Source organism: Ciconia boyciana, chromosome 1 (genome assembly GCF_034638445.1).
Source record: "Ciconia boyciana chromosome 1, ASM3463844v1, whole genome shotgun sequence".
NCBI classification, from domain to species: Eukaryota; Metazoa; Chordata; class Aves; order Ciconiiformes; family Ciconiidae; genus Ciconia; species Ciconia boyciana.
Genome location: NC_132934.1, coordinates 190,391,974 through 190,412,204, shown reverse-complemented (window position 1 = coordinate 190,412,204; position 20,231 = coordinate 190,391,974). Strand labels below are relative to the sequence as shown.

The 20,231-nt window shown below is 39.2% G+C and overlaps 1 protein-coding gene across 2 annotated transcripts in view; it reads left to right on the top strand.

The window, feature by feature from the left end:
• The first annotated feature begins 409 nt into the window (after positions 1–409).
• The window catches only part of INTS6 (integrator complex subunit 6), a 46,615-nt gene continuing 26,793 nt past the window's right edge, over positions 410–20,231 (top strand). The window contains exons 1-4 of one of the 2 annotated variants that reach the window (XM_072850268.1): positions 410–487; positions 802–962; positions 1,204–1,281; positions 2,053–2,202. In XM_072850268.1, coding sequence (XP_072706369.1) covers positions 852–962; positions 1,204–1,281; positions 2,053–2,202 — 339 coding nt within the window. In that variant the 5' untranslated portion in view covers positions 410–487; positions 802–851. Of the gene's footprint in view, positions 488–516; positions 963–1,203; positions 1,282–2,052; positions 2,203–20,231 lie in introns of those variants that run through there. The other variant, XM_072850269.1, reaches the window with a different exon arrangement.

Genomic DNA, 20,231 nt, shown 5'->3' with positions numbered 1-20,231 from the left:
CGGGTCGGGCAGAGCGCTCCCCCTGCGGGAGGCGTCAGCCCGCGGCACTCGAAATAGCCCGGCGAGGGCGGCGGCAGGCCTCTCCCGCCCTCGCTGCCCTGCTCCCCCTCAAGCCCGCCCCGTCCTTCTGCCCCGAGAACGCCCGCCCGAGGAGCGGCGCCCCCGCCCCGGGTCCCCTGCCACTCCCCCACCCCCGCCCCGCTACCGCGCGTGCGCGGCGGCAGCGCTCCGCCGCCCGCTCCCTCCGCGGCTCCAGCCGCCCCCCTCCGCCCTCCCCCGGCGATTTGAATATGCTAATGAAGCGGTTACTGGGAGCCCTATGGTGGGGCCGGGAGGCGGTCACGTGGGGCGGGGACGTGTCCTTCGGAGGCGGGCCCCGACCTGCCCAGGCTGCCTTAAAAGCGGGCGGCGAGCGAGGAAGCGCCTCAGTCAGAGAGAGAAAGTGCCGGGGTGGCGGGGCTGCGGCTGCTCCGCCTGAAACTTCTGAGTAACATCAACAGGGGGAGGGGAGGGCGGGCGGCGGTGGAGGAAGGTGGTGGGGGGGGAAGGCTAGCAGCAGCGCAGCCCTATCCGCCTCTCCCTCATAAACCAGCCTGTGTTGGGCTGAGCAGGCCCCTCACACAAAGGAGGGCAGGGCAGGCAGGGCTGCCCCCCCTTCCCCCCCGCCTCGGCAGAGGGGCAGCGGGGAGGCGCCCTTCCCCGTGCAGAGCACTCACAGCCACTTACTCCTCTCCTGTCCCCCGTCTTCTTCTTCTCTTCCCCCCCCCTCCCTCCCACCCCGCCCCGCGGTTCTCCCCTCAGCCCCCCGCCCGCTGTCCATGTAGCCGCCCGGCCGCCGGCCCCTCCGCACTATGCCCATCTTACTCTTCCTGATAGACACGTCCGCCTCCATGAACCAGCGCACCCATCTGGGCACCACCTATCTGGACATAGCCAAAGGCGCTGTAGAGACTTTCATGAAGGTACCGGCTCTGCCTTGCGAGAGGAGGCGAGAGAGAGCGAGAGTGACTGCGCGGGGAGGGGAGGGGGAGGCAGGGCGCGGGGGGCTGCCTGGGCCGGGGGCGCGGGGCGAGGGCGGGCGGGAGGGAGTGCGTGTGTGTGCGGGCAGGGAGGGGAGGGCCGGGCCGTGCCGAGCCGAGCCCGGTGGCTCCGGCGGCGCCGCCGCCTCTCGGCTCACCCTCTGCTTTGTCCCCCGCGCCGCAGCTCCGAGCCCGGGACCCGGCCAGCAGGGGAGACAGGTACATGCTGGTCACTTTCGAGGAGCCTCCCTACGCTATCAAGGTAACCGCCGCTCACCCCCCGCCTCCCGCCGCTCCCCCCCGGCCTCCTTCCGGCCCCTCCGCGCCGCCGCGGGCCGCTGCCGGCGGCCGCCCCCCCGCCCGCCTCGCCCGGGCTGCCGGCGGTCCGGGGGAGCTCGGCACACACGGGCTCCGCCGGCGGCGGCGGCAGCGCTGACATCAACATGGCCGACATTTTTTCCCTGTGTGGTGTGTGTGCGCAGCAATGAACTGTGGGGGATATTTATTCAAGTTGGGAGAAGTGACAGCAACTCCAAGGAGAGTTCAGCTTGGAAGGGGCGAGCGGGGGAAGGACCGACTTCAGCCCGGAGAGTCCGGACTCGGAAGGGGACGGGACTTCCCTCACCCCCGCCGGGGCGGGGGGAGGTGACCCGCGGGGGAAGGGGGCGGTGGGTCCACATGACACAGGACGGTGAACCTGTTGGAGGTCGCTTCAGAAGTGTAGTCGGCTTCCATCTGGGAAGGGCTGTGGGAGAGCGGTGTCAATAGCTGTAAGGTTCGTGCATCGGTGACTTCACAAAAATTTGCCCCGTGGAACAAATCAAAAATCTTCATTTGATAGCTGGGGAGCTCTGAGGTTTAAGAGAAGTACATATTTTCAGGCTTTGTGGAACGACACTAAATATTAGTAACTTCCAAGGTGTTTTGCTGGCATTTGTGGGGAGCTGCATGCAGCAAGGAAGGCACTTGGTAGCCTAACAGGAAAGCAAAGCTCATATCTGGAGAATAAGTCTTCTCACGTTTCTCTTTGCAGGCCGGGTGGAAGGAAAACCATGCAACGTTTATGAATGAACTGAAAAACCTTCAGGCTGAAGGACTTACGACTCTTGGCCAGTCCCTAAGGACAGCTTTTGATTTATTAAACTTAAATAGATTAGTAACTGGCATAGACAACTATGGGCAGGTAGGTTGACTATTAATAGGTGGAAAAATCATAAAACACAAACTTCCCAGAGACAACAGTTAGCTAGTTGTCCAAAGTGGCATCTTCATGAAATACTCAATATGGGGGCTTCTTCAAAAGTAAGCAGAGCTCACATAGTTTGAAGAAATGCAGTCCCTGACTATAGTTTGGTACCCAACTTTTCTTTCGGGGTTGTTTTTTGTTTTTTTTTTTTAACTTCAGTTATTCCTCAGTTTTTAAAGTGTGATGTAGCCTCCAAGTTGACCTTTTCAGTTAAACTTTGTCTTTTTTTTTGTATCAAGTCTATGTTTCAGAACCTTAGCTGGTGAGCCTGGTGGGGTCATGAAAACTCTGCTTTCTCTATACAGAGCTGTATAATCAATTAAGTACAGTTTGGGAGATGAGCCATTTTTCTAACAACACAGCATGTCCAAAAGTACCGAATGGAGCACAACTTTTTCAAAACCCTTTTTCCAATGAGTTTACTACAACTTTTCTCTGCATACCTGCATTTTTATAAACCTGCCTGTTGTATCAGAGCCTTGAGAAGCTGTGCTTTTCTAATGTCTATATTGCAGCTATCCCTTTAAAGCAGGACTTCTTTTGGGGTGGTCCAACATTCTCTTGCTCAGTAGTATGAGTTGCTAAAAGACAGTAACTCTAGGTTAAACATGTGCTTTAGGAAGCGTACCCAGTTCTTTCTGGCTCTGGATCAAATCCTGGATTTGTTTCGCATAAAGGACATTATTAGTATTGGGCAAAGTATATAATGCATTTTTCACGTGGGCCGTACTATCTTGATTCTCCCCTTTTCGTTTGTTGTTCTCACTTAATGCTCCCTCTACCATCTGAGGATTAGTTACTGCTCTTGGTATTTAACATGGGAATGTGGTTGTGAAAATAAGTCCTCTTTCTCCCCCTCCCCTTTCCAGTCTAAGCAGAGTCTATGTGATAACATGCCATGTTTGTTTGGGAAGGAAATTTCTCTCTCTCATGTTGCATTGTATGGCTTTGCCACTAGGTGATCAAGTGAGCCTAAACATTTTTAAAATGCCAGTTTAGTGATGAAACTTAAAAAAAAAAGTGCTAGTTCCACACATGGTTTTTTTTTTTGTCTATTACCATCTGCTGTCCTCTTATACATCTGTGTGCTAATCTTTCCCATTTTCTGATGTTTTTGTTTAGTTACATGAGCTATACGAAGCTTTTTTGAACACTTACCACTGTAGGCACACAGACAAAATACTTGCTCTTTCCCATTGCTACTGATAATTAAACACTCTAATTAAACCCATGTCAAATAATTTGCTCTAAGTGAACCAGCTGTGCTCAACTACTCAATTGAGTGGGCAGCTGAGTTGTCATGACTGTTTTGACTCACTAGTAGTGTTCATTACTGCAAATAGCTGCTCTTTTGTCTGTGGAGCAATGACTTTTTCTTTGTCTGATCTGTTTTGGTTACAAGTCTCTATCTGGGCTTGGACCCACCCTTGCTTATGCATGTTTTTTGCTCTGTTCCACATGTGGACCTGGCTGCTGAAGAGGCATTCATATGTGCAGTCAGGTGACTAAATAGAAATTCTAACTCTTTTTAGTGTCTGCAAAAATAGATAAATATATTGCAAATCCTGGGTCATCTGCTGCTGAAGTCACAGGTTCCCATTTTGGCTCTACTAATCAAAGTAGCGTTTTTTCATAAATCAGATCAAATTCTGGAGCACTTAACTAGTCCTTCAGCACTTGCAGGATGAAATCCAGGGCAGTTAACTTTCCTCAACTTCACATTGCCCTTTGAGCACTATGTCATGTTATCCTGTCAACTTCCTATTGTGTTCATGCCTACTACCTAAAATTTGCTCGAGATAAATGGGTATTTAAACGTACATGGTATGAGAAACTTACAAATTCAGGATAATAAAAGTGATCAGAATGCTCAGTTGCATTTGAAATAGTTTTCACTCAACATAAAGTGCTGATTCACTTTTTTTTAAAGCAGTTACAAATATTAAGACCATAGATATTTGAGTAGTTTACTTAAATATAGCAGACAGATGTTTGAAGAGTGATTATCTTAGAGTGGGAGAAGAAGATAATTTTACAAAAATGCAGCATTTAGATGATCTTAGGTGTGGCATTACATGAAGTAATAAATCTAAACTTTTATTAAGCTTTTCTCTGGAAAATTTCTCTGGCTTAACATCTTTTGACTATCACTTATTTTTTTGGTGTATTGACAAACTTCTAAGATATTTGCTGAGATTCACTTGTTTCACATGTATTAATTGCAAAACAGATTTTTATTATATGTACAAATGACAAAACATGATACAAGCTCGATGGGATTGTTTGGTTATGTCATCCAACGGCATAATGTCTTGTCCCCCTGCTGAGTATGAACTGTTTGTTGAGATGGCAGTGTGACTCACTATACTTGATTTCTTTCAAAGTAGACCAGAGTTCTCCATCAGCTGACTTCCTGAACAAGAGTGATGGCTGAACGGTCATTCTGAAATTGAGGAGAATCTGCTGCTTCATATTTTCTTGCAACATCAGTGTTCACATTTTTAATTTATCGTATTACTTTTTCAGAAAAGTACTGACTCAGTTGCTCATGAAGATTCAGTTACCAAGTGTACAGCTGTATTAGCTGATCACTGTATCTCACATTCAGATCCTAAAGGGACACTGTCAACACATTTAGTTTATCAAGAAAGTGGAAGATTTTTTCATAAGCTGTTTCTGATATTAATGCTGTAGTACGGCTTTATAAACCCTTTGTCTTAGGGTTGTCAGATCCATGCTTTTATGAAGATTTTTGTCAACAACAAAAGATTTTGGAAAGTACACATATTTTAAGGTGACTATTCCTCTAATTTTTACAGCACTTCAAGACTGATAAATTCTGTGTTATATTCTTGAGTCCAATAATAGTTATAGTTTTTTCCTCTCATAGTATGCTTTCTGCTGATTATGATAGCAGAAGAATGGACCTTCAAATGGGATGTCAGCTTTTAGTGTTCATTAAAAATAGTGGTCCTCTTCACCTTCTGAATTTTTATAGAAAGCTTAGGAAAAAAGACAGGATTTGGATGTCTTCAGGAAGAAAGCAATATAAACACATTAAGTTCAGTGAGGGCTCACTGTCATATCACACAAAACATTGTACTTCATTAGCCCAGTTTGCACTTAGCTAATTGACTTATCTTTGTCATATTTTCCCCAGTTCAGCTTCTGCATAGTTTCAGGTAGTCTGAAATACCAAGCCTTTTACTAGCAGATTTTCTGTCCTCTTGGAATACACTCCTAAATCTTACAGCTATGGCTTGTTCAACAGTACCTGTGTAGACGCAATTTAACTGAATAGTTATGAGGCAAACGTGCAGCTTGTTTACAGTTGATGGAAGGGTTAAATACTAATAGATGTGTTTCTCTTTCTGTGGAAACAGAAAATATGAAAAATGTAGCTGTTATAGCAAAAATGTAAACAAATGGTGCAATTGAACCATCTATGTACTTAAATTATTTGCAGTTTGTAGTGAAGTTTCTCAGACTGAGTTCTGAATCTAAGGTAGGTAAAATATGTACCAGTGATGTTTTGATACTTGCATGCAAAGGACCAACACAGCACTACCAAAACTTGAATCTGATGGATATCGGAAATTGCTAAAGCTCTGATTCTCTGATACCCCACGTGTTTCACCTTGCTTATTGTTATTTGCATAATGAAGGTCTCTTACTATTTTTTCAGCAGTATTGCATAGAATGAGGTTTGAGAGGATAAAATGTACTTATCTGAGTGGATTTCAAAGTGGTTGACTTGATGTATCAAGGTGTTTTTCCAAATTTTTTCAGGGTGAAATTTTGTTTTAATATTGTGGCTAGAAACAGCACTTTTCGATAACATAAGCTTTTTATGATCTTTTTATCTCACTAGAGTACCTTACACATATTCTTCAGCATCGTAGATGTTATTGATATGGTAAAACTGGCTTAGAGATGAGTTTGACTTTTAAACAAATTTGATGTAACAAAAGCACGTGCTAACTTAGTTGTTTTGAAACAGAAAAGCCAACTATAATGCTTCTGTAATCCAAGTGGACTTGGGATAGGTATCTTTCATGCACAGTGATGAATAAGGTACTGTCTGGATTTAGACTAATAAGAGAAACACTGTTTTGGTGACGTACCAGGCTGTGCGCAGTCTTGGTGAAAGCCTTTTTTTCTGCAGTGCATTTCACTTACGTAGAAAAGCTTAACTAAGAAATTTTGAAACAAACTAAAATCCAAATGGAATTCAACTGATTAAGAATATTTTGGGAACTTAAAAATATGCCAAGGGCTGGAAAGACTTATTTCTGACCTGGAAGTTGGAAGGTGTCCTGCATATAATGGCATTGTTTTCAAACACCACAGTTTTTTTTCCCAAGGGTTTTTCGTACTGCGTATGACCATCAAACAATCTAATCTTAGGTTGACTGCTACCTTACAGTTCTCCGTAAATATATGGTTAGACCCATTTGTAGCTACAGTAGCAGTATTGCTGATGTGTTCACACAGTAAAACTTAGCGTTGGTCTGTAGAGATCAGTGTGTTTTGCCATAATGGCTTAAATACTGTAGTATTCCAAATACATGTAAATAGCATACCTAGGAGATCAAGTCTAATTGTGCTTGTAAGCACACGTCAGCTTTGTTTTTAAGTCATGCATTGTAGACTGACTCCTTACTTATGTGCTTATCTGAGTCTAAGATCTGCTGAGCTTCAAAAAAAACCAGCAATCACATATGAAATACTGTCCCCTAACATTGCATATGTTATGCTTTTGCAGTGATATGTTCTGTTTTCTTTAAATTGTTGAGCAGTTTTATTTTCCAGTTGGTTTTTGAGGATTGTTACTGGGTTTTCTTGCTTTCAAAAGTCAAAATCCTTTGAGCATGACTTTTGTCTTGGCATTCTGGGGTCATAAACACTGCACTGGAATGGCCTGTGTTGAGTGTGCATCCAAATTTGGAACCGAAGTTTAGGTTAGCATTTCCTGCTTTGTCATGCTGGCACGGTTGCACAGGCAGTTTGCTTCTCGTGTTGGTAGAGGCAGAGGTTTGCACTTCTAGAGCAGCTCTCCCGTTCTCTTTTTTTTTTTTTTTTTCCCCCCCCAACAAAACCAAATAGGAGAATTTCAGACAGTAGAAAACAACATAGCAAGCTTAAGCATGGTAATGGCAGAAATACATATAAGGAAGGATTTTTCATAGTCTCCTGTTTTCTGTGGAATAGAAATGGTTTTAACATAAACCTATATGCCTGTTAATGTGAAAGATCTATACGTGAAGTGCTAGTGAAAGTCAGCCTTTCTCATCTCTTACATGATGAAATTAAGCATATTGCTTCCAATTTATACTTTTTAGACTGTAACCTTTAAGCATGCCATCTTGTCCGCTCTGGAAATGTTTGTAATTTTTAGTTAGTTTTGTTTTATAGTATCCTTTAATGAGAGCTAAGGCAGACATCGTTGCAAGTGTTTTTTCACATTGGGAAGGGGAACTGTATGCCTTTCAGCCTTCCCAGAGCAAAAAAGTTCACTGAAAGTCTCAATAATAATAACCACATCAGACTTCAGTGTTCTTAAAATCACTTGTCAAGTTCTAATTCAGTATATTTTTAAAGAAGAATTTAAAAGTTAAAACAAGCTTGCACAAAGTACTTTATTTTTTCTGATTAAAATGATCTCATCAATCTGTTTCACTAGCAGAAAGATGTGAGCTACTTCCTCGTGTTCTGAATATCAAATATGCTTTGACTACTTTGAATCTTTAAGTGCTCAGTATTTCAATAAATTTGATTTGGAAGGGGCAGTGCCATAACATGTTTGTTGTGGCTTTGATTTTTAGAGGTCAGGTGAGCGCAGCCATGCTGCCAAAGCTTAAGCAGATGATACAGATGTCTGTCTCTGTCTGATATTCTTGGATTCACTAAAAAGTCATCAGAGAAAGTCTGAGGACAGTTAGGAGTACCAAAATTTTATCTCTTGGCTTGACTTTCTATCTGGAACAGTTTATTTGAACAGTTCATTATAGACCCCTTGGATATACTAGCTTTCTTATTTGGGTGCTTAAAGGTACGTGTCCCATAGTTGAAGTATTTTTGTCTTTTTGAAATGCATTTGCACTTCATCGCAGCCAATTGTCAGGGAGGCAAAGCAAATACATACAGATATAGAGCCAGGAGTTTGGTTATCTTGTGAAGCACAAGTATTTATTTTTTTTCCCCAGTGTCTCTGTGGTTACGTTTATTCTCTTTAAGTTTGTTTTCACTTTTCTTACTGAACAGTTACATTCAGTCTTGGATTTCTGTTGTAGACAGTCCATACCTCTGCAGCTTGAAGGGAAGAACTGTTATTTGTGTATGTGTCTGAATTTTAATTCAACTGAGGCTCAGTTGAAACTATGATTGTGTTGCTTGAGAGTCTTGCTTGCTGTTGCTTTTTTCTTGTAGTACATTCTGTGCCTTTAACAACATAGTGAGTCTTTTAGTTCATAGAATATTCCCATATCTGCATCTTGCACTTAAAGAATGTATTAATGTTTCCACTTCACATTGTGGTTTTTAGCATCATATTGTCTGGCCCTTTTTTCAAGTTGTTTTCACCTGTTGTTTATGCAACAGATTGGAATTTCATATAATTTGTGAGCATTAGTATTTAACTAATACAGAACTCTTATCAAATGTCCAGTTTACATTGTGTGATTATGGTGCTAATTTTAATTGTCCAAAGTGTAGAGCAGTCTCATTTAAAGAAAAACTAATACTGCAGATAGGAGATAATGGTTATATGTCTATTTAGGATAAATCTTTCATATGTATTAAAAGATCCTTGATTTATTATTTTTTTAAGTGGACTAGCCTGTGAGCCATAAGAGTTTTCTGATGATCCTGTATATATTTCTGCGATGTCTACAAAGGATATCACATGTTCATGAAGTATTTTCTATGTATCAGCATATTTTTACTATTATAATTCTCAATATTGACAGCAAACAGGATTTCAGGTTCTTTATTATTGCCTGTACATTTTATTAAAAAAAAAAATATGGAAAGGATGTATTTAATCACTCTGGTACAGTAAAGTTGGCCCCTAATGGACTAGATTTTTCAAAAATATATTGTATAGGCAATCTCAGTCTTACATTAATGAGAAATCAAGTATCTGTTATCTAAGCACCTGTTGTTTTCATTCTAGAGATAGTGTCTGTGCCTCAAATTGATTTGCCTTAGCTTACATAAATCTACAGTCCACTATAGATTTAAGCCTAAATTTTTCCAGTGGGGAAACTAGGTTAGTGCCTACAGCTGAATTAAAATAGACAGGTAAGAAGTTGCTGGCTGCAAGATATGATACTAACCTTAGTCAGGAACCTTGAATGACTACGATTGGGACACTGAATAGATAAGACTTTTGGTTGTATGAGAGGACAAGAGGATTTGTCAAAATCTGATCCTGCTCTAGTTACTCCAGTATGGGACGTAAGTGTGGATCTTACAGCACTGCAGTGGTAGATAACTAGAAGAGCAGATAAATAAGTGTCAATTGTGTCTAACATAGTTCCATGGCTCTAACACTAGAGGTCTTCTGGAAGACTGATCTAGCAGGAACTGCAGTGTAGATGAGGTCTCTAGTATGGGGTTTTGGCAGTGATTCAGGGACATATGTATTGCAAATAATGCTTAATGTCCTGTTGACTTGACCAGGAAACTTTTACCTGAATAATCATATTTGGTGTCTGCTCAGTGTAGCCACTCCCATTTCCTTTAATTTATATGTTTTTTTCCTGTCTACATGTAACTGCTACTGCTTGTGGAGAGCAGGGTGTTAATCTGGTTTCATCCAATAATAATGTTTGAGGGTAAATTACCTGAATACACTGTGCATTTTGTCAGTGTCTCCTTGAGCCAAAAAGCTACATTGAACAAATCCAGAATATTTGTCATTGGAATCAATTTAGGGCACTGACGTTCTTTTTGATGCTCAGCATACAGAATATGAGCAAAAAGTGGCCGTCTCTTTCCTTCACCAATACATGCCCCCCTGGGGCTTTGTATCTCAGAATGCTGACTTGATTGTATGCATTGCTATATGTAAGACATATCCAGCCTAGCTGCCTGCTCTGCTCCTGAACTTACGGCCTCTCATGTGCTCATAGTTGTGCCAAACTTGAAGCAAGTTGTGAGTGTGACTTCATGTAGTAAAATAAATCAGTGATTGATTCAGATCCTTAATAAGCTGGACTGTGAACTGTAGTGGTTCAGAGTCTGTTTTAAAACAGCTAAGTTGTTCCTGCTGTAGTGGTGATAAACTCTGGGAGAGAGTTGTGGGGGAGTCTTGGGGCAGTTACTCAGAGGAATGGCCTTATATTCGTGAGTCGATAGGCTACTTTCAGTCAGCTTGTCAGTACTCTGGATTGATAACCCCCAAAAAGCTAGGGAGAATTTCTTATGCAACTCTCTCTTTGGCTTTTCCCCTTGGGTTTTTTGGGTGTGTGTTTTGTTGTTGGTGTTTTGGTGTTTTCCCTACTCAGTGTGCTGGCAACTGTGAAATTCATTACCCTCCTCCAGTATATGGAGAACAGGGGCCTGGCTTAGCACTGTGAATTGCAGTGACTGAGCCAGGACCAGCTATGTAAAGTCATTGCTGTGAAGCAGAAAGGCTGCAGTAATTAGGGACTTGATCCAGGGCTTGACAAGGTCAGTTATTTTTGGAATAAAACATTCAGAAATATTTTTAGGTAATATGACCAAAATCATCTTTAAACACAGATTCTTTGGGGCTGACTTTAAAGTTATGTTTGGTATGGATGACTATTTTAGCTTTTTTTTGTTTTGAAGTTTATAAAAGCTCAAATATAACCTATTTTTAGCGGCTTGCATTTACTATATTCAGTCAAATAACTTTGGAAACCACCAGGATTTGTTGGTTGATTTATCCAATTTTGGATGATTCCAGTAGTGATTCATTTACTAATCTGTAACTAACTGATAAGGTGCATCTTTTTTTAAGGGAAAGTTTCCATTACCTTAAAAATAAGGTACAAGTTGTGATCACAGTTACTTTGCTGCTTATATATTTCAATTAATTTAATGTAAGGAAAACTTAAAATTCTTCCCTTTTGAGGATTATCATATATCTGTCACGTCAATGCTTACATGTTTCAAATGTTAGTGGCTTTTTGTTGTTCTTCATTTCAGTGCCGTTCTTCACTGTTTAGTTACTTTCTGGAATTCACAATATATGAAGTCTATTCTATGGGTTGTTTTTTTTTGAGAATGTCACATGATAGGTAATTGTCATAAATTGTGAAAGATTCAAGGACTGAATTGTTTTTGAAACTTACCAAGGACCTCATCTAAACTGGAGCACTTAGAAGTTAATCAAGAAGTTATCACTTATATAATATGTTATTTAGAACTCAATTAAATTTGTTCTTAGATGAAAGAAACAGGACAAACCTTTATACTAAACTGGCATTTTTTAAACTCTGTGACTTAGTAATGTTGGGAACTGTGATTTAGGCACATGAAGACATCAATGTATCTTGGGATTTTAAGTTTGATGTCTTAGTAAATCCTACCATGTATTCATCATGCCTTTATTGTTCAGTATGAACATAGTCTAAAACTGCTTCCTTGACACACATCTCTTCTGTTTTCACACGTGCACTATTCAATATGGAGATTTCGTATTCCAAAATGATCACCTCTTGCATTGAATCTCCTTTTCAGGCTACTTTGGGTTGCTTTTTTGGTTTTCTTGCTGTTAGTTTTGGTTTTGTTCTTAACACAGATATTTGAGTAGAATTCCAAAATGACTGAAGTTGCGCAATTAAGTAGTCTTTAAGCAGTACATTCAGTGCTAGACTTGGGAACTCAGAATGTGTAAAGTTACGAGCATCTATAAAAATGATACTAAGCACAGAGAATTTTTTTGTTGCATGTTTCAAGATGGATATGCAATGAAATCATTGCCTGTAGAACTCAAATGTGCAAGCTTAGGCAAAGCAAGCAGCCGATATGCTTAAATATATTTCTATCTTTTTTTTTTTTTTGGACAAAGGGTTTGGTGTCTCTTTTCTTATGCAATTCAGATAGCTGTTTTGTCTCTGTAGTATTTTTAATTATAGTAAGTGATATCTGACTGGATCTTTGATTTTTTGCCGTAGGGCGCTCAGACTGGGCAGGAAAAGTGTAAGATGACGTATGTTTGGAGCTTCAATAGTTAATTGAAGCCATAAATGGTTATTTTTTTAAAAGATTTTGATAAAAAATGCTTAGGAGCAAATACTGAGGAGCAAATGAGTTTTTCATCCCATTTATTTTCCTAGATACCTTAAATTTCCTTTTCTTAAGTGGAACTTGGCCTATGTTATGGAGATAGCAGTTGTTTCAAGAATGCTCCCTTCATTTGTATATTCTGTAACTGGTGTGCTGAGGAGTTTAATTTCTGGCTTGGCTTTAGGAAAAGTCTGCTGTTACACTTGTGTTCTGTTTTGAAAACCTTTTGCGAACTGTTTCTTTTCTTTTTTTTTTTTTTTGTTTAAACCTGCAACTCATTTGTTCCAGTCACCTGAAATACAGAAAACTTCAGGTGTACCACCGAATCAATGTCCTACCTGCGTGTGCAAAAATCATTTTATCTACTGCTAATCTGTAGTATCAGCAAGGGATGAAACAAAACCCATGTAACTACCTTGCAATCCTCCATAGACATTCCAAATGAGAAACTGTGATTAATGCATGGCTTGGGCATCGGAGTAACTCTTAAGTACTTGTAGTGTAGTTAACTAAGGAATTGTCCAGGACATGAAAAATTTCTTTGCCTATAATTACCTTGCTGTAGCCTATAGGGAAGGACAGCTGTACATAGCTGAATTTATGTTTTGGAATCTCCTCACCTCATGGAGGAAAGGTCTTTTCTGATAGCCATCCTTACTGCAAAATTGTTGCCATTGACTTTTAGAGTGTGAATGAGTGCAGGAGAAATCATGACTGCTTGAACAGCATTTTCCATTTCCTTGCAGGGAAAAGATGGTGAGTTAATGGAAGCTTGAGTTTGGACCTTGAGAAATTCTAGTAGACTTTCTTAAAACTCTGGTTTTAAGGTCTTCTCCAAAAGATGAAATCATTTGAGATAGCATTCTATCTTTTAGCTTCAAAATAAAAGAGAGTGTGTGTGGAATACAGTTGAATGTTTGTGTCTGAGCCTTACAAAAGATGTGGGCAATCAGCAGCAAAAAAGGGCAGAAGTAGAATGATAGTATGTGCTGTCCCTGATGTCAGAAACCATGAACTAACTGTTGGATTAAGCATAGAGTTAGATCAAGAGATTAGGGTTCAGTAACTGATTACTTCTTATTTGTACTTCTACCGTCATTTAGGGTTTTTAGGTATACACAGTTTTAGTATTTTGAGATAGTATTCAAACAGAGCGTGCCTCACGTTTATCTCCTTGTTACTCGATCACCGCGTACAAGGATAGATTTTACTAACTTGCGCCCCCTCTGCTGGCTGGTTTTCCAATTACAAGGTAAAATTACAAGTTTACGTAGGTGTGGTACTCTCTGATATGCTATTTTGGCCAAACATTAATTTATAAAAGTCCCTTTTATGACGGTAAAACTACAACGAAAACCATATGAGTCCTAGTTTGTGAGGGTCAGTGGTGGTGTTGAGAGTTGGTGTTTTCATAGTGCATAGTTATTGTCATGGGCTCGCTCAGGACTCTTTCAGCATTTGTCAAATCTGTTTCTTTCCCTCATCCCTCAGTGAAAGAGTTTTGGTGTTTTTACCCATCCCGTGTGTGTATATTGTTTCATGTACAGAGGAACTAGATCTTTATTGTTCTTGGAACTATGGAGGACTGACCACACATTGAGCTTCTAAAACCTGCTACTATCATCTGCATTTCTGATAGCAGTCACTTGCCCTCCAAGATGTGGAGCTCTGTTTTGGATGTAGTAAGGGGGTCTCTCAAATTGCTTTTAACGGGTGATTAATTTACCTGTGTTCTTCCTAAAACCTGTCTTTGAGGGTGAGGTGGTATTCCCAGCTGCCTAGCATGAAGGGGAGGTACAGCATAAGTCCTCCCATCTTGGATACTGCAGGGAGAGCTAAAAGGTTTCAGTGTTATGATGGAGAATGTTTGTCTGTACCGCAGATGTTTGTGGACTAGAGCTAATGGTAAGAATCTTCCCACTGTCCTGCAGCCCTTCCAGAAAAACACTGAGCATTTTTTCTTGGTGGTAGTGTAATTCCTGGAAAAGTGTTTCATTAGGTTGTTTCATATGATTCCAATTTGTGACCGATCTGGCATCTATCTTTGCCATTAATCAGGCATCAAGGGAGATTTCTGTTTTATATTGAAATTTCTTTTATGACTTGAAAACTTCATAACAGACTTCAAAACACTTATATCCTGTGTAAAACTCAAAGTGGTTAGTGTAGCTTTCATTGAGCTGTCTTCTGAGGCTTCTGAAAGTGATCTTGAAATACACCCACTGTACAAGTATCTGATCATCTACTAGTAAGTCAGAATTGCTACCACCGCAAAACTGCATTATCTATTGAATAATCAACAGCATCAAGGGAATATATCAAAATCTTACGGACAGCAAAGCAAGGACAAGTTAGCAACTTTCTTTGTGCATGAAGCCTGGCTTGTCAGAGATCTTAATCCCATACAGAATTCTGGTATGTTCTTCAGCTTTTCCTCATTCAGCCTGAAATCACAGAAGTCTGTGATGCTTAAGTGGTTCCTGTTTGTGGGGTCAGTTTCTATTCCAAAACAGCCTTAAAAAATAAACTTAAATACAGTTTCAAAGCTGTTTTTATCATGCAGATTCAGTCACTTAGATAACACCATGATGCAGTTCAGAGGTGCTGTGCTTTTCAGTCTGGCCACAGAATCGTGGAGCTCTGGTGGCATATCCTGTGAGAAGTCAGATTTATCAAAGCTAATGTTGTGGTAGAACTCAACTGCTCTTCTTTCCCCCAGCGTATTCTTCCTTGCGTTCTGATAGATCATGGAGTTTCATAGTGTGTTTGTGCTAAATATTAATTAGGTGATATGCAGCATAGCTTCATCTGGGAAAGCTTCCATTTAAAGCCATTTCGCTTCTTATCAAGTAGTAGGAAAGAATTTACTAATCTACTGAAGCAGAAAGCTTATTCATTCCTGAGTACTATAGTGTGTACGTATATATGCATGGTTATGATGCAAGTCTACATACATTTGAAAAAATCTTAAGGGCAAAGTAGTTTTTGTGAAGAGTTATATTGCCAATTACAAATTCACTAAAATACTACTATGATGCCAGTGTCTTCAACTGTGTTTGTGTCTTGGGAAACAATTGTGTGAATGCATAAAACACAATTGATTCTATAGGTCTTCACAACTATATTGATTGGTTCTGCAGGGATAATAGAAAATAGTTAAAGTTGCTGAAAATGTGAGTGGGACAAGTAAGTTGCACAAGATGCTACAGTTCCTGTGTAGCTGACTGTCAGCTCTGTGTACTTGACTGATAGTGTTCTGCCTTGAGCAATGAAGGGGAAAGTCTCTAATAAATGTTAAATTAATGTTTTAGACATTTAGTGATTTTGCTAAAGCGTAACTGACGTTCCTAAGATACAAAAAGTAAGTGAAAACTATGATGGATTTGGACCATCTGTTTTAGTTTGTTGGAATTCAAACTCTGTGTTTTGGTATTTTTTAAGCTGTTATCAGTTTTAAAAAAATAGCTTTAAAGCTAATAATTTTGCCATCACTCTGACTTTTAGGTTTCATTTTAAACTATTGTTTTTGAACAATGGTTGCTCACAGATTCTCATGAGCATTTATGAGAATCTTGACCTTTTAAGTCCTAAAAAACCTGATTGAATCAAAAAAACTGATAGTGTACTTTTGTATTTCCTGGTCAGATGACTAAAATTACTGGCAGTTAGGGCTGATACTTCTGAAAATAAAAAGGCTCTGCTGACATAATGTAATGTATGATGGATGTGCAATACAACTTCTGTTAAATTTTGTGATTTACTGAAATGAAAGCATACCTTTTAGACATTTGATTGTGATCTGAAACTGAGTTTTTTCCAGTGATTAGTAATGTGTTCTGTTAAAAATATGCACTTTATTTCAGTTTACATTCATTTTCAACTTCTAGCCTTTCTTGGGCATGAAGCTTTTGTACTACTGCTTACTACTTTTTATAGTAGTTGCTTGAACATGTCATTTTTTGGTCTCTGACTTGGCATTTTTTTGGTCATGTTTCTACCTCAGCTATTTCTTAAGTTTTTCAACACTTCTGACTCTGAAATTATTATTGAAATGTGTGCATTGAGATAACAGTAGTCTTAAATCAATTTTCTCTTACTGCATGTATAATATTGTATACTTGCACATCTAAAGGTCACAATAGCTCTTGAATTGCTTTACCTTGAAGATTATCCATGAATGTATTAATCAGTCATGCTGAAACTGTTTGCTAAGCTTACTTGTCTATGAAAGTGAATTCCTAGTTTTGAGAGTCTTAAGCAGACAATAATGTGTCTTGATAATTTGATACACTTCTGGCCCAATCTGAGGCTCCCTCTCAGAACGTCAGGCAAGCTGTGGTGGGCTGGCTGTGCCTCTTACTGTGACCCTGTGTGAGTGGTGTGGAGCTCTGGTGCTCACAGCTCTGTATTTGTTTTGTATTATCTGAGCACAGGACTACTTCAGCTGGAGACTGAAGAAATGCCAGCCAACGTAACTGAGTTGCTTTGTGATTTGGAACAAATAGTCGTGAAACTGTCAAATTGTTCAAAAGAATGCGTGTTTTGTAACAGATAAGTTAGTTTTAAGGCTTTGAATCTCTTGTTTATTCAATTTTAGCCTAGCAAGCTTGCAAGATTGCCTAGGCATTGATGCTGATTTTTAAATAACTTTCTTCCAAAAGGAGGTGTGTGGGGTTTTTTTGTCTCCTTGGTTCATATATGCCCTTGAAAATGCAGATTGTAGGTGAATGAAAAAACCCTCTTGTACCACATTACAATACTTGGTGGTTGAACAGGATGATCAGCCATTAAAACCTTAGGTGCTTCTTCCTTAGTACTTTTTTCACCACTGCTAGGAACCTTCAGCGGGAAAAGTGTATTATTGAAAAGAATTTGCTGTCAGATGACTGTAGCAGCTATTTGGACTGAAAAGGATACCAAATGAGCCAGTTTGCCTACATGATGCAATTAGCTGAAGTCCCTGTGGGAGCTAGTTGCCACTGAATTTTCAGCTAGAAAAATAACTGATATTTAGTTTTTCCAAAATACTTGTTTATAAGCAAATCTATTTAAAAATAAGAGTTTAAAATAAAACTTGTAAATACTTTTCAATTTACTGTAGCCACAGTTTAAATATAGCAGTTGAGTTTTTAGACTCTAAAGTGTTTGTCCGCTACCAGTGGTTATAATCTGTCTGAAAACAGGTAACACAAGAACAGAAGTATCTTTGCTTGTATGCTTGTTAGAATAGGCCTATATAATGCTAACTTAAATAGCGAGTGATGCCCTTATGTTTCCCAAGGTATTGGTACGGAGGCCGAGCTGATCTTTACCCTACTTACTTTAAGAACTCAGGGTTTCACACTTTCTATCTTTGACTTTCCTGTGTGGGAATGTAAGATGATACTAAAATTAGCTGCTGGATTATTTTTATTTTGAAATGAACAAAACCTCATGGTGATTAGTTAGTTGTCAGAATAAGTTGTAAACAGGCTTATTATTTACACCTTGGTATGCTGAGCTGATTTCCAGTGCATTTCAGCATACCTGTAAGCTGCTGAAGAGCTGGTAATGTATGCTCTGTCACTCACTGATTCACTGCGTAACTAAAATAATTGAGCTGTGCTGAATTGATTTCATATGCATTCACAGTCAATGGTGTTGCTATGTATTTTGAAGAGTATGGTATTTCTAAGATGTGTAAATTCATAGTGTTTTATTTTAATAGTATATTTCTAAAGGAAGAGCAATAGAAAATAATTTGATTAGATTGAGATAAAGTTCTAAAATGGTAATTCACAAAAGTCTTGCAGTTTATTTAAAAAAAATTGGTAAGTGTAAGTCTTCTGGAATTTCATTTTGCCAAATTTACTAAAGCACCTCTGAATTTTGAGAGCTTGTATAAATAAGAGGCGTTTTTTTAGGAATACCTGACTGAATACTGGTTTTGTATGCCTTCATATAGCTAAGGTGAGGAGTAGGGTCAGAACTGTCAGTGGTGTTCTTTAAGAATTAATGACATGGAAATTTTTAGTCAAAAATAGTAAACCTCAATAATAGACACTTTATGTGAAATTCTTCTTTGATACATTCTAATTATGTTTCTGCTCCTTTAGGTGGAATGTAGATACTCATTTCATGTTTCTAAATTGCATGGAGCTGTGAACCTAAGTGCAGCTAAGTGAACTCAGCTCTGTTCACTTGCCTTTAAATAATTCAGTGGTGAATTGTGTACTCTGACTTGATTTCATAAATTCTTTCTAGAAAGGATAATATTTATAGCTGTATTGATGAGTTGATGAACTCAAGATTACTGTATTTTCACATCTAGCTAGTGAAGAGGAGGTTTCAAGGGGAAACTTTCCGTTATTACTTAAACAGGTGTGAAGTATTCTGCAACAGTGTACTGCTAGTGTTTCCACAGTTATCCTGTAGATGATACATGTGGAAATGTGAGTTACTTTGTCTTTGGGTCAGAGATTCTCAAATCAGTTGTTACTCTGGCTACAAATGAATGTCGTTCTTGTTCTGGTAAAAAGAGATTCTTGCTTTTGTAAATATGTTGCTATGAGCTGATTCTTGACTTAGTGTGTCGGTGATCATCCATTGTACAGGTAAAAAGCTTGTGAAATTATAAAAGGTAGACTGAGGATGAAGTCATTTCTCTCTTGGACATTTTGGCGGGGGGGCCTCAAGCTTAGACTCTCTTGTTTCCTTCCTTATAATTTCATAATCATTCTGAGCCCAAAGTGTTTAAGGCTTACATTTTAGGTGGGTAAAATTGAGGAAGATTATAGTTGAGGTACACAAAAGTGTTTTAAGATAATGAGGATATCTGGATAATAGGGATTGTTAGAGACTAAATTTTTAATACCTATATTTCAAATTGGACCACAATATTACCTAAAGAGCATTGCTTATGACATTCTAAATATAAAATCTTGTTATTTTTATCAACTGTCAATTTATTTTTACAATCATTTATTAGCAATAGGATTAAAGTATTTTTATGCTCAGTATTCATGAGAACAATAACCTTTTCCTCTAGTTAGAAACCCTGCTTTCAGTATTATTTCAGTGCAATGTAATTAGCTTCCAGCTGATGTTTTGCAGTTGTGGTGAACTACTAGTTGGCAGAATAACATACCATAACTGTTCTTCAGAATTAAATAAGGCTAAATATTCTTAGAAAATTATTTTAATTAAAATTGAGTGTGTTTTGAGAGTCCTTAAATTCTTTTGAGTAATTGTTTAAACTGGATTATGAACTAGCTTAGCTTTCGTGGGAGAGATTGATCTTCACTGTTTAATTTTATTTTTGCATATTTTTTGTCTGTAGTAATGGTATGCTATTTTAAAAGAAAATTTTAGGATTTTCACTAAGATTTGAGAAAATATTGAGCAAATAACTTTTTAATTTTTATGTTGGCATATAGTAAATTGATCACTGTAAATGTGGTGTTGCCACTTCAAACTGGACACCCCTCACAAAATATATTTCAAATTGTTAGGTGATATTTCTGTTCTAAACACACAATCAGTAGATCATCGGTAGATTATCCTTTATATTAAATGGGTTCTAAAAAAATTGATTTAAAAGGTCTATTTCTTAAAACCTATTAGTCCTCTCTCCATATCTTTAAATTATAAGCATTCATGAGGTATTTTGTCCTTATAAGCAGAACTAGGCTGTGGGTCTGGTTGTATTTTTCTTTATTGTTTCCTGA